Here is a 14924-nt window from a genome sequence, read left to right on the forward strand (position 1 = left end):
TGGATTCAGACTATCAAGAGTCTCGTCAGAGCTAAGGGCTTTTCGGCAAAGTCTGCAAGGGCTATTGCCAATGCACGTAGACCTTCCACATCTAGAGTCTACCAGTCGAAGTGGGATGTTTTTTCGACGCTGGTGCAGGACTCATAAAGTTTCCTCCTCCAGTACCCCTCTGTGACTCAGATAGCAGATTTCCTTATCTTCCTGAGGGAAAAATGTGGGTTGGTTGTCTCCACCATCAAGGGATACAGGAGCATGCTTTCCTCAGTTTTTCGTCATAGAGGATTAAACATATCTGAGGACAAGGACCTCCATGATTTAATCAGATCGTTTGAAACGGTTAAAAGAACCTCCTCCTTAGTGCCTAGCTGGAATCTAGATGTCGTACTGCTCTTCCTGAGGTCCTCAAGGTTCGAACCTCCCCATACTGCTTCGTTCAGAGACCTTTCGATGAAGACTCTTTTTCTCTGTGCGTTAGCGTCAGCGAAGAGGGTCAGCGAGCTGCAGGCGCTAGAAGGTGAGGTAGGTTTCCAAGGAGGATCCGCGTTTTGCTCTTTTCTTCCGGCTTTCCTAGCCAAGAATGAAAACCCTTCTTCGCCGTGGCCCAGGAGCTTCGAAATCAAAGCTTATCCTCCTTAGTTGGGACAGAAGAGGAGAGATCTCTTTGCCCGGTGAGAAGCCTGAAATATTATCTTCAGAGGAAGAAAAGACTTGCTGCTAATGAGAGCAATCTCTGGTGCTCTGTAAGGGACCCCAGTAGGCCCTTATCTAAAAATGCACTCTCATTCTTATCAGGAATGTTATTAGAGAAGCACACACTTCTTGCAATCAGCAACAGTTTAACCTTCTGAAAGTCAAGGCGCACGAAGTACGGGCCATCGCGACGTCTTTGGCTTTCAAGAAGAATTTGTCATTACAAAACCTTATGAAGGCCACTTTTTTGGAGGTGTGAATCAGTCTTCTCTAATCACTACCTAAACAGGACGTATGATTACGTATGATAAGTGTTTTGGGCTAGGCCCTTACGTATCGGCGGATTCAGTGCTGGGGCAGGGAGCTGAAAACACATCCTTTTTAATCCTTTTTTTTTTTCCCTGTTAGTTTTAAGTTTGAGTTTTTGGTTGTACGAAGGAGGTTGCAGGAGGCAGCTCCTTCTTTCGTATACTATGTTAGTATTTGGTTAGGTGATCGGTTGTGCTTGAGGCTCCTTGCAATTGGTAGTGATAGGCTCTGGCATGTAAGCGGGTTGATCCCCATTGACCAGATCCTGCTTGGATTCTGCCAAGTAAGTGGACTCAGTTCCCATTGGTAGACCCAAAGAGTTCTTCAGCCATAGGTCACGCCCTCGCTGAGATTCTTTAGGCAACGCAGACTAATAGACAGTAACTATCAAGTCTTCTGCCTAAATCAGGTAAGAACCAGAGGTTTATATTATGTATTCCTTTAACATGTGTTGTCCCCACTTTCTAAGTAAGTATGTGTCTCTTTCCCTCCACCAAGGGTGTCAATCATCTAAGTATTTATCTGGCAGGGAAGTTCATGTACAAAAACTGATATTGTTAGTATACAATAAAGTTTGTACATACTTACCTGGCAGATATATACGATTGATGGCCCGCCCAGCCTCCCCTCAGGAGACAGGTGGAAGAAAATAACCTGACAAAGAAAGGGGGACTGGTTTTCTTACACCTGCCTCCCAGCGGCGGGTAAGGTAGATCACCTGACCTACCTGTAGCGTGTGCCGCGAGTTTTTTGAATTTTCTGTCGTGACGTCAGAGACCTAAGCTAAGTATATATCTGCCAGGTAAGTATGTACAAAACTTTATTGTATACTAACAATATCATTTTTGTTAAAATCCTTACCCTCAGTCTCTAGTTATAGCTAATTCTTGGTTTTCATACAGCCTAGAAGTTAAAAGGGGAGGCCCTGCACTTCATATGCCTAATATGTATCTATTTAAAATCCAAGTTCAGCACTGGCTTTCTCTTTCTTGACCAGTTGTATTGATGAAAAAGTATATTTGTTTTTGTGAAACATGAAATATTTTTAAGATTTATAGTTGTTTATTGCAGTTCAAATTTCAATCTTTTTCAGCTAACAAAAAATGAAGTAAAGGTCTTGTCAATGCTTCATCATCCCAACATAATTGAATACTATGAGAATTTTCTTGAAAATAATACAATGATGATTGTCATGGAGTATGCTCCAGGAGGGAATTTATATGATTACCTTCGCTGTCGAGGTGAGGGAAATCTTCTTCAAGAAGAGGTTAGTACTTGTAACCATGAACTGGATCATTAAATGGTATATTTAATTATCAGTAGTTTTAAATAAAAGCTTATTTTTCCAAAACTATTATTAAAAACTTCTTAAATACAATAATGGACTTTGTTGAAGAGCTTTGCCATGAATAATAATAATTAAATCATTTTCTTGATTTAAGGCAGGTACACATATTGTAGTCATCAGAAAGTATGTTTCTTTTTGAAATACGAAATGTAATGTACTTCATTTACCTGTTTAATAATTAGAACTATGAATGTAAATTAAATAGGTGTCCATACAACAACAACTTTTTAGCTGTGCTGCAACAGGTGGAATAGTGATGTGAGTAGGGAACCTCCATTAATTGATTGGTTTTGGTTTTGCAATGTAAAATGCCATTAACCTTTATGCTTTTATTAGATTTATAGTAATGTATGTATCTTTCTTTGTATGGTTCATTACTTAAAATTAGCTTTCATTCTTCATGGTTGATATCTCAGACACTTCAAACCTTTTGATCAACAAAGGAAGAGTGGTGGTAGGCCTGCACATGTGACTGTGGATTCTTGTGTCCCCAGCAGTCAACAGGCTTACTTTTCTTGTAGTCAAGATTAATTTTGTTAGAAAGAAATTTTTTCTCAAGCCCATTGCTTATTATTATCTCAAATAAGAATTTAGGTTGGAGGATTAAGCTGCTGAATGCTCTGGAACTGGTATATTGGGGCCTACAGGATCCATTTGTTATGGATCACCAGCTAATGATAGAAAAGTAAGAAAAGTAAATAAAAGTCAATTGAGTTATAGTGGCGAATTACCATAGAAATTCTAAGTCTGTAGGGATGCCACAGTGGAAAATGAAAAGAGGACTTATGTAAAGAGGATGAAGAGTGTGTCAAGCCCAAAACCTCAGCTGAAGCAGGTACTAGCTTGCCTATGCTGCTGCTATTATTGATCTTTATGAGAGTGAGTCTTAACAGCTTGTAAGTTACCATACCAGAGGTAAAAGCTCCCAAAGTTTTAGCACCTTTAAGCACTTTAACTTGCCCTGCTCCACCATCTTTCCCATTACCATATGCCCCTAAAATGACTTGCTTGAGGCTGTAAGAAACTGTATTCATAGATACATACTTGATTCTTAGAATGCCCTGTGGAGAGCGTCATATGGGATGTACTTAAACCTTTTCAATTGGAGGGCATACAGAAGCTGCAGTTTCTATCCTGAAAGAAATCCAGTGGAGATACTTGTCTGCTCTTATGGCTAAAGTTTTCAGCTAAAAAGGTTCTTATAAGTCCAGACGGATGTAATTTGACGCCATAACTTGTGGGAATATAGTAGTGCTTTAAACCTCACCTCAGTATACAAGGCCCAAATGATCTCTGAGTTTTACTGAGAATGACCTTGAGAATGGCATGTTTAGATAAATTTTGCATGTTGAGGCTTCATTGTTGTATAAACCAGATGAGAAGGAAGGCTGTCCCTGTAAGATAGTATAATTTACCAGTGAGAGTAACTTATGATTCTTCTTTGTATAATTTCAACACTCAAATTATTTTGCTTTTTTTTTGACATGAGGCATGAGTAAAATGAGAGGTTTATATTTGTGAAAAATAAACACCATAAAAAAATTTTATTTTCAAGAGAAGATAGATTTTTAATAAATTTTATAGTTGTTTTACCTGTTCATTACTGTAATTATGATGCTTTTATTTATCTTTTTGGCAGGATGTATTACACCTGTTTTGCCAGTTGGTGGTAGGCATAAAGCATATTCATGAAATGAGCATTCTTCACAGAGACATCAAGTCACACAACATACTTTTAGATAGATCTCATCGCATCGTAAAGATAGGGGATTTTGGCATTTCAAAAATTCTTAGCAGGTAATATATTTTTCAAGTTACAGTATTTTCTATGGATAGTCTGATATTTTTTTCATTTACTATTTTAAAGTAATATGTCACTCTAATTCTATATGTAAGGTATGATTTTGGAATATGTTATTTTGATTGCTTCTTCACAAATTTGTCATTGTGTATTAAAGTTTTCCCTTCAGATTCTCCTTCTGTGGGTTGAGATGTGGAATAAGTTTTTTCCTTTTTTTTTTCTTGTGTGCACACACTGCCTGATTTTGTATCTAGTCCAGGTCTTCATCTATCCCCATTCTAAATGACTCTCTGGACCTTCATAATTTCTTATTTGTATTTATTATTGTTATTATGAAGTACATTGCTGCTGTATTCCTATTTAACCTTCAGTACTATTTTACCTCTTTAACCAATCTATCGAGTCACTGGTATGGACTTTAATTGGCTCGGCCTAAAGGATTTCAGTCTGGGGCAAAGATTTGAGCACAGAAAAGTGAATGGAAGGGAATTAAAGGGTTGATGAAGTAGTGGAACAGGGTTGTTGAGATGTTGCAGAGTTAGCACTCAGCTGCTCAAGACACTGTCAACAGACCTTTATTGAGGTTATATGTTAATGGTGTTCAGGGCATTATTTCTCAGTTATGACAGGCTATAAGGCTTTTGAAATGTCATAATTTTTCCAAGAAAATGTTAGAATAACAAGAGTATGATTTATTTTGTATTCCATATAGAATTACACAACAAATGATTTGCTCTGTATGATCACCCATAATCAAATAAAAAGATTTCTGTATGCATTTTCAGTACTGTACTTTTTTATGTTACAGTAAAAGCAAAGCACACTCAGTAGTTGGAACTCCATGCTATCTTTCACCTGAATTATGTCAGGAAAAACCATATAATAAGAAGAGTGATATATGGGCCCTTGGTTGTGTTCTATATGAGATGCTTACCTTAAGAAGAGCCTTTGAAGCAGGGGTGAGTCAGTACTGTCTTTCATTTAGTATTTGTGCAAGGGCACCTAACTTATTGTCTGTTTTATATGCTTAGAATATTTTGATATTGCCAAGTTATTTCTCTCTTGACCAGGCATAGACTATGACTAAACAGTACTATAGCCAAATTATGTTCATCTTTATTACCTTCTATTTTGTGAGTTTCAGAATGCTTATGATTGTTATGCTAAGTGTTAGTAATATTAATTCAAATTCAGTTCCAAAATCTGGATGTTACAGAATGCGAGTGTTTACAGTTTTTCTTATCAAGATTAGTTCTTTTGGTATACATGCTGTATGCCTTCACGTTCTGTTTGTTCCATCCACTATGGTTATGTCATAATCATAATCCAATTAAGTGTATTTTATTTTCAGACACTGCCAGCTTTGATCATGAAAATCATGCGAGGAATTTTTGTCCCTATCCATCCCCAGTATAGTGCAGAAATGCGTTCCCTTGTTCACTTACTATTGCATGTGGACCCAGCACAACGTCCAAATATACATGAGGTTATTAGTCATCCACTGGTTTTTCCCACAATCTTTAAACTTCATGCTGATCTGGGAATGGTGCGATGTGTTTCCAGGTACAGTATGATTTTCATTTCAGTTGTTCATTAGAATTTTACCTTTACTGTATTTTGGACCTTCATAAATTGAGGATGATTGAAATATAAACGTAACAAATAAGAAATATTCCATGGTACATGTGCTGACAGAAAGGAATGATAACTAGACATGAAAGAAAAGAATTATAAATATAAAAGTGCCTATGCAGAAAGAAATCTTTTATAGGTGTGGTCCAGATTTTACAAGCATATTTATACAGATTAGAGACCTCTACTTACCTATTTAAGGGGCAGCAGAATGAATGCTAAATGACAGCACAAATTGGCAGTTAGTGAGAGGAAAAGCATTTCCATGATGGGGGTAAAAGTCCTTGTCTCTCCAACAAGCATTTCTTAATTCTCTGCACTGGAAAGTCAACAGTTACCCCTTTATCTTCTTCACTTTTTGCCTTTTGTGATTTCATTAAGTCCTGTGAAGTTAAAATTTTTGTTTCCAAAAACAATTTCGTTGTAGCTAAGGCAAGTTATTCTGAGATCTTATTAAACTTAGTAGAATCAAGCCTCCCAGGTGAAAGTCAAGAAATAAGGCCATTCTCTACCTTTTATTATTTACATATACAGTAGTACCTCGAGATACGAAATTAATCCGTTCCGAGGCGCCCTTCGTATCATGAGGTTTTCTTATCTTAGACCACATTTTACATGTAAAATGGCTAATCCGTTCCAAGCCCTCCAAAAACACCTTAGTAAATTATATTTCCAGGCCTATAACACATGTTCTAGGGTTACGACGCCGATCCGATGGAAGAAATATGACTCCAAAAAGGCAAAATACTGTACATACTTGAGTAATATTCAACTGCATGTAATGTTCAACTCCCATTTTTTTTATTTTTTACTGCATATATTAGGACTTTAGCATATGGTCCCTTAGCAATAAGCCTAGCCTATGTTAGCGGTTGCTACTGTAGCCTAGTCTATGATTCTGACATCTAAACATAAGAAGCTAAAAGCTTAGAATATGCCAAAAAATGTATGAATAATCAGTATGTACTCATTTCAAATAATTATTAATTAATCATTAATTATAATACACAAACAAACAAAAAAAAAACCTTCCAATCGATTGTTTACATTCATCTCTTACGAGTACTGAACGAACGCCAAGCAATCACTTTTCCTAGGACACAGTAAGCCATAGTTTTTATTAGTATCTCTCTTGGAACTAATGAAACTACCAAACAGTATAATAACCATTCATTTCTATTCTTTATTCTATCTTTATCTAATGGAGATACCGAGTTACTGACAGCTGCAATGAAACGTATACGTAACGTAATATTAAAACAGAAGAAGAATTCTAAAAAATACGTATGATAGCAGTCTGATTTATTTTATTTTATGATATCTAATTCACAATTTTTTTTATTAAATGTATTGCATGTACTCATTTCAAATAATTATTAAGTAACCATTAACTATAATAAACAAACAAAAAAAAGCTTCCAAACTTCTGTTTACATCCAGCACTTACGAGTATCGAACGATCGCCAAGCAATCACTTTTCCTAGTACACAGTAAGTCATAAATTTTCATTATCTCTCTTCAGCTACTGAAACTACCAAACAGTATAATAACCATTCATTTCTATTCTTTATTCTATCTTTACCTAATGTTTTTTTTTTATTAAATGTATTGCATGAATAACTTTTTCAATTTACAGCATCCTTTTACCAATAGAATACTTAAAGCACAAGGGGTAGATGCTGACCAATAGGAGAGCAGGATCTTATGGGGTGACTAGCATCAGGAACCAATGGGAGAGCGGTAGGATGGTGGCGAGTTTACTCAGTTGGTGGCGCGGGAATTTTAAAATTGTTCTCGGTGGTCCGGGCGAATCTCGGGACTTTACAGCAACAACCTTTCGTATCTTGAAAACTTTTCGTATGTAGAGCTGTATTTTCATATTTGCTTTCGCATCTCGAGTTTTTCGTAAGTTGAGCCTTTCGTATGTCGAGGTACCACTGTAATTAAGATATTAATACAGTTTTTAAAGCCAATGTGGAGATACCAGTCCACTGTTACTGAGTTTTCTGAGGTATCTCAAAATATTTTAGATGTTTTTTATTAAAGACTTGTGGTGGCAGCCAGCCAAGTTTTATCTTTGGGGATGGGTACTTAGGAACTTATTTTAATCATCCTCAATTTATTTTTTATTGACACCTGGTTAAGGTTTATCCATTATGAACTTCACTTTTCTGATTTTGTAAGCATGCTGTTATTCTTCATGGTTTGTTCTCCATTTTCTGAGGTTCCAGACAATGTCTTAGGAGATCGTCTTGGTCCTATCAAGTAGTTTTCCTTCATTTACAGCAGCATGGCTTAGTATCACATATTGCTTACCTTAAGACTTGTGTATTCTTTCGCAACTGGTTCAGACTACTCGGCAAGAGATGCAGTTTGCCACATGGCAACCAAAAGAAACTAGAGATACTAGCACCATTTACCAGGAGTAATTTTTCTTTTTCCTTGTTATGGCAGGAGTATTTGTGGTTCATGCAATTACAATTGACCAATGTAAAAGTAATCGTTTTGTATGTAAAGAATAATTTGTATTAAAAGATTGTTTTGAGGCTGGAGGCAAAATTCATTTCACCTTTTATTCAAGAGACTCCATTTGTGTCATAACATAATTTAAGAACCAGATTATTATATACAGTGTACCATTAGCAGGGAACTTACCAACATAAAGTTGATAGATTGAGATAACCTGTGAAAGTTTATGTTAATATAATTTCTTGTATACTCATTCAATATCTGAGGAAAGTGGCTGTCTTCTTACAAATATTTCCTTCCTTTTTTCAAAGACCATTACGCTTATCATCAGTTGGAACCAGGACCAGGTCATCCAGAGGAAGTGAAGACTCAACAGACAGAGAAAAGCTAGATGCTGAAAGGAGTGATTATATAGAAGAGTTAAGTGAGATGGAAACTGCTGCAGAAATTGCAGCTGCAACCCCCTCCTCTGATGTATTTTTCTTGGATCCATGTGGTAATATATGCAGGTACTGTAATGAACTATGTATTGCATTCCAGTTTTTGTATATTATATTTTAAGAATGATATTAATGTACTGATATTTTCTTTTCTTAAGTGAAATGTTATAGTGTATCGTTTTCTTTAACAGGACATTTGCTGTTACTTCTTTTTTTTGAAAGTTTTCAATGTACCTGATTGTTTACTGTTATAGCCTTCAAATTCCATTGTACTACATGAATTACTCGGTGACATATGGCATTTCATTTTATAACTATACCACTTACTTTTAATTTAACAGTGGATGATTTATTAAATGGTTTAGTGATGGGTTTTAGATCTTATCTTGGATAAAATCTGTAGTCACTTTTTTAAGCCAAATTTATTTACTGATGGAAGAACACTATTAATGATGCTTTTTTTCTTATTTTGGAAACAGACTACCCCTTGGTCATTGTGAGGGAAATGTCTGTCAAGTGGCAGCCAGCAAAACTCACAAAGCTGCCATAACCAATTTGGGTCAAGTTATCCTTTGGCAGCCACAGGCTGATTCCACTAATGTAGATGGTAAGCTTTATTTCACATTTTGGTGACAGGTTATACTAATTTGTAGGATTATTTTTGGTATTATATGCCTCAGAGTGTTTATTTAAAATAGCCACAGAACTACATTGAATTCTTAAATATCAGGTTCCTAGAGGTCTTATGTGAAAATGTAATTTTTGCTAGGAGAGGCATCTTAGTTACTGCAATGCAGTATGCATACGATTGTAGTTTTTAGGATGTTTTCATTCTAAATTATTGGGATCTCTCACTTGTAACTCTCATAGCCAGCTGCAGATCAATGCTGGCAAATAGATCAGGAACCCAAGAGTGTTTGATTTATTTCTATTTACTACTGAAGTTTGTTTGCAAGTGCTGTTGTTTTGAGGATTTCAAGTATTTTTTGTTTTTTTAGGTACATATATTTTACTAACTGTACTATTTTGATGTTGAATAGTCTTTTTTTTTAGGATTTTATCAAGTGGTTTGGTAGTATTCACTAAGTGCATGGCCTCTGATGATATGAAGTACAGTGGTCCCCCCGTATTTGCGGGGAATGCGTAACAGACCCTCCCGTAAATAGTTAGAACCCGTGAATAGTTGGAACCCCTATAGAAACACTAAATCAGCCGATTTTGTTAGTTAAAACTTAAGAAAAACCCACTAAAAATGTTCATACTTGGTTTTTTTAATCATTTTATCACAAAAAGTGCATGTTATGATAAAATTGATAAAAAAAGCAGGAATTTGTGGATATTTCTCAAAGAAAAATACCGCGAATATGTGAATTTTCCGTGAATAATGCGAGGAAACATTCCCGAGAGAAATCCACGATTGTGTGAGTCCACGAATCCGGAGAACAACTGTTGCTGTGTTGGCAGTATCAGAATTTAATCATGCAGATTTCTGTTTATTGTACCAATTACCTCTTTAGGTAATTAATTTGCCTGTAGTTAAATGAAAAAATTCTCCTCTCTCTCTCTCGTCTCTCTACTCTCTCTCTCTCTCTCTCTCTCTCTCCTCTCTCTCTCTCTCTCTCTCTCTCAACCATGAAATTTTGGCTCCTTTATGATTAGATTATCATTCTTTTCATAGGCTGGAAAGTACCTTGCTTGCCAACCAGTAAGACATACCTTAAAAATTAAAAACACTCTGCTTTCAGTAGGCCCACATCACCAGTGGGAGACTAAACTTTAAACTCACGAATTGGGGCTATTATTGATGCACAGTTAGTTTATTCCACATAACAAACATACTCAGTTTTTGTTAATAATAACTCTGATAATGGACACATCTGACTGCAACATCAACAGCTCCATGATGCTATTTAGCGGAAAATTATTCATTCAATTTTATCCCATATTTACTAATTTAGGTGTTGTTTGCAAAATTCAACAAACTTTACTGTTTTTGTCAACTTTCTCACTCTTGCTGTGAGTTTTCAATATCTTCATACCTCTATGCTAGAGTTCTCAGTTCCAGTCACACTTATGTGGGAAGAAAAATTAGCATTTTCTTTTTTTCATATTATGGAGACAGAATTATTTCAAAATTTCTAACATACACGGTTCCCAATTGTCATGATCATGCATCGAACAAAAGTGGTGTGTTTTTTTTACCTCATCCATTCAAGTAATGGATCTTTCAGTTGCTTTTTCTTGTCGCACACGAATCAGACAGTAAGAACGGTAACACTTTTAATTTTTGATTTAATATGATGTGCAGTATGAGATGGATATAAAAGAAGTTTGTAAGTCAAATTTCAGTTTTATACTTACATCATCGTCCTTCATGATTGCATGAGTGATGTATTTTAAGCGTACCTTGGTTATTGTAAAATAAGTTCACATCACTATCAGAGAGAAGCTCAAGATTTTTTTGACAATTGTTTTGCAGACAGTGATGAAGTTTTGTTTTACCCCTACAATACTGAAATCACCTCCTTCTGTCGTTATTGTTCAAGTAGCTTGTGGTGATGGCTTCATGGCATGCATTACTGGTAAGTTGATCTAAGTCCTTTGGTTTTATTTTTAATTAGTTCTCGCAGGTGTTTATTTTAATGGCTATACTTGCTTGGCATATTTGATTTTTCTTTTACCTTCATTCAGCTTTATTGTGGGTGATTTAGAACTGAAGAACATTTGTCTTTGCATTTTTAAGGTTTTCAAACAATAAACTTTAATTGATAATCTTTTTTACATACTGTGCATACTTTACATTTCTTTCAAGTCATTTAGCCTGCGCTGTCTATAAATTTCTTACAGATAGAGGTATTCCTCATGACTAGTGGTAGTGGAGCTTCTGGCAGTCTAGGCATGGGAGTACAAATGATGTTACACAACTGAAAATGTGGAATCATTACTTGGTGTTTCAATCAAACAGATAGCTTGTGGGGCTTCTCATGTTGTTGCACTTTCAGCTGATCAGCAAGTATACACCTGGGGATGTGGGGATAATGGTAAGGAGAACATACTCAAGATCAAGGTGGTTATTTTTATGTTGTAAAAATGATAAATATATTTTCTACAAACACCCATTGTCCTGAAGGTGCATGTGATAATTAAGTACATCTGTATTTGCACTATGAATATTAGTAATGGGTTATTTGACTGATATTGATTCTCATTTGTTATCTCAGTTTATTAATATGAAATAGTTTTATGATTTTGTGGGGTTTATTATTGTGGCAGAAGAGGAAATCATTTTTCCCATTTGCTGTCACACTTTCTGTATACTATGCATATTGCTGGTGTGCTACTGCCTAAATATGCATACCTAATCAGTTAGTTAGTTTAATATTCCTGCCCCTCAAGTAGTGCAATATTGTTAGCCATGGTTTGTGAAACCATGGTTTGTTTAATAAAACACTGATTCTCTTTACTTCTTATAGTATCAATGCATTTAATATATATTATCAATGCATCTAAATATTTTCAGGTCGTTTAGGAATTGGGTCAAGAATGATGCAGTTATGGCCTAGACTTGCTAATGTTGATGATATGATGTATGAAGTAGTAGATGTTGCTGCAGGTGAAGATTGTTCTTTTTTAACAACATCCTCAGGTGTTCTTTTAGCATCAGGGTCCAACAGGTATAGTATAATCGACATTCTTATCATCATTTGCACAATACAGTCAGGTCAGGTTTTGGTTTCTTTTTTATGAGTGAGATGTCTGTTGAGTTTCTTTCTGTCTTGTGGACTCTCCTGAATCTTCATTTTGACCAATCTTTCTGTCAGTAGCCAATTCTGAGCTCAGACAAATTGAGGGAGTTGAATTTGTTCATAGGGCACATGGAATTTGTAACATACTCATAAGATATTAGTAGTATCAAAACTTACAAGTTCTCCTGTAGATAATCTCTGGAAAAATGATATGAAACAAGCTTAGTGAAACTTAGTGAAACTACAGTTGGAACTATTGTAGAAAAAAAAAAAATGGTAGAGATGATAGCTAGAAAAGAATTCTGGTGGAATGACTGCATGAAAGACAAAGTAGGATCTAGCCATGACTGACAAAATAAATTATGAAGGAAGCAAGACTAATGAAGACTGAAATGACCCTACAGAAAGTGGATGCATGTATTTTCAGTATGCTCATAACAGTCAAGGAGAACAAAAGAAGACACTTAAGGCTTTGGGGAAATTTTATCTGAGACAGTGCCAAAGTTTCCACAGTCAGAGGGTATATTTGTAGCTTGACACCTAATCGGCTATATAGGGACAGATTTGGTTTTTGAGGATGCAGTGTGAAGATATAGCTTAGGAGAGAAGTTAAGAGTGATAACATAAGAGTGCAGAATCTGAAGCATTTACTGATTTTGTTTGTATAAGCATGGATGATATCAATGAAAAGGATTGCCCTGTTAAAACAAATGAGGTAACCTGCAGGCTAATCTAATACTGAAGAATATAGAGAAGAGAAGAATGAGAGTTTAAGAGTAAGGAAACTGAAAAATTAAGTAAGAAAGGATCAGCAAGAAAAATCATTAGCAATTGTAGCATCAAAAGTTGCCAGTGGAAACTGCTAAAAGAAGGCATTATGAAGGATAAAAATTAAATAAACAAAGAATGGAAATGAAAAGGAAAGGAATCTTATAATGATGAAGATAAGTGTTTTGAAAATTTAATGAATGAAGAAGAATGAATATGAACTGGAGGATGCCATTATGATACAGGGAACAAAAGAGAGACACAAAAAGGTTGAGAGAGCCCTTGGGAAGCTGTAAAGAGGGAAAGTCTCAGGACCTTCAGGAATAATGAGGATCCTAAAAGTGGCTGGAGAGGTGGCCATTGATGTGTTGACTAGATAAAACTGATAAGGAATGAATGTAACCAGAAGAATAGGAAAGAGTATGATAGCATTATATAGTTATAAATTTAATTGAGCAGACAAAGAAGGTATTGATGAAGGAGCTGGGGAAAGGGCCGATAAAATTGTTAGAATTATTAAAATGGTCAGATTGGCTTCATACCAAAGGAGTTGACAATATGGATAGTCCTTAAAACAATAGAGGTACTTAGTCCTTAAACAGTAAAGGTACCATGTAGGTCACTCCTTAATTGTGATTCTGGAGAAGGCTTTTGTCAGGATACCAGTACAAGTAGTTAGAGGACAGGATGAAGGCAAAGGATGCCAGAAAGACTCACTGAGCTAGTGATGCTACTGCACCATAACATGAAATCTAGGGTGAAGAAAGTGATAACTAGGTTGTCAGCAGAATTTGGGACCCTGTATGGTGCTATAAGGGCACCTCACATGGTGAACCTTATGAATTACTAAAAGGTTTATGCAGTGTCCTTAACCTTAGCTGCACCCACTTTTTACCCTTTACTTCTGTTCTTGCTCCTTTCTTTATTCTTGCTGGCCAACCTCTATCAACTTGGAGTAATTGCGGGGTTTTCGCCCAGTTCCATGTTTAGTTAGAACCTTATACTTTATATCCTTAACTTTCTTGATCTCTGTCTTGCTCTCCAAACACTCTAACTCTCTCTTTTTAGTGTTTTGAGTGCTGAATGGTGATAATTGGTGGTGTCCGTCAAAGTTCAGACATAATCCTATTACAGTATTGTACATCATGTTAAAGAGGAAGCCACAAATAGGTACAGAAAAGGCCACTGGGAGCAATTACTGTATAGGCAAATGACCAGTATTAACTGCTGAAATATTTAAATGATAGACTGACAAAATGTTGAATTACCATTGTTGTTCATACATGAAAAATTACTGAATTCTCTTAAATAATGTTTAAAGGTTTTAAATCTTTTAGTAATTAGAGATTAAGTAAAGTTATGAGTGAAAATATGGTAAATTATACAGATTATGTTTTTTTTTTATTCAAAATATTAAAATATCCTTGCTACTGGTTCAGTTGCTTTTATATGATTTTAGCTTTAAGTAATTTTATGTTTTGTCATGATTATATTGTGCTGTTTATTCTCTTTCAGAATGAACAAATTATGTGTGGATGAAACAGATATAGCTGGATGTGAAACTCTTAAGCAAATTGAAGATATAGCAACATTTGTTCCTGTATGTTCCCGACCTCTTTCAAATAATAGTATATCTAAAGTAGCTGTTGGTTTGGATCACACTGTTTTTCCTTACTGGTAAGATATGATCAAAGAAATTTAATTTGTTTTTTATTCTCATT

General features: G+C 35.5%; 2 protein-coding genes across 2 annotated transcripts in view; both read left to right on the forward strand.

Moving 5' to 3' along the window:
- Positions 1–14924, forward strand: part of LOC135206703 (serine/threonine-protein kinase Nek8-like) — a 123349-nt gene that overhangs the window by 68071 nt on the left and 40354 nt on the right. The gene's annotated exons all lie outside the window — the stretch shown is intronic.
- Positions 1–14924, forward strand: part of LOC135206513 (serine/threonine-protein kinase Nek8-like) — a gene marked incomplete at its 5' end in the record, with an annotated part of 37642 nt that overhangs the window by 22566 nt on the left and 152 nt on the right. The window contains 12 exon segments of the mRNA XM_064237870.1: positions 2093–2266; positions 3987–4144; positions 4957–5107; positions 5500–5711; positions 8561–8758; positions 9169–9289; positions 11169–11271; positions 11541–11582; positions 11585–11617; positions 11620–11730; positions 12210–12363; positions 14719–14880. Coding sequence (XP_064093940.1) covers positions 2093–2266; positions 3987–4144; positions 4957–5107; positions 5500–5711; positions 8561–8758; positions 9169–9289; positions 11169–11271; positions 11541–11582; positions 11585–11617; positions 11620–11730; positions 12210–12363; positions 14719–14880 — 1619 coding nt within the window.

The sequence above is a fragment of the Macrobrachium nipponense genome, chromosome 31 (genome assembly GCF_015104395.2).
Source record: "Macrobrachium nipponense isolate FS-2020 chromosome 31, ASM1510439v2, whole genome shotgun sequence".
Lineage (NCBI taxonomy): Eukaryota > Metazoa > Arthropoda > Malacostraca > Decapoda > Palaemonidae > Macrobrachium > Macrobrachium nipponense.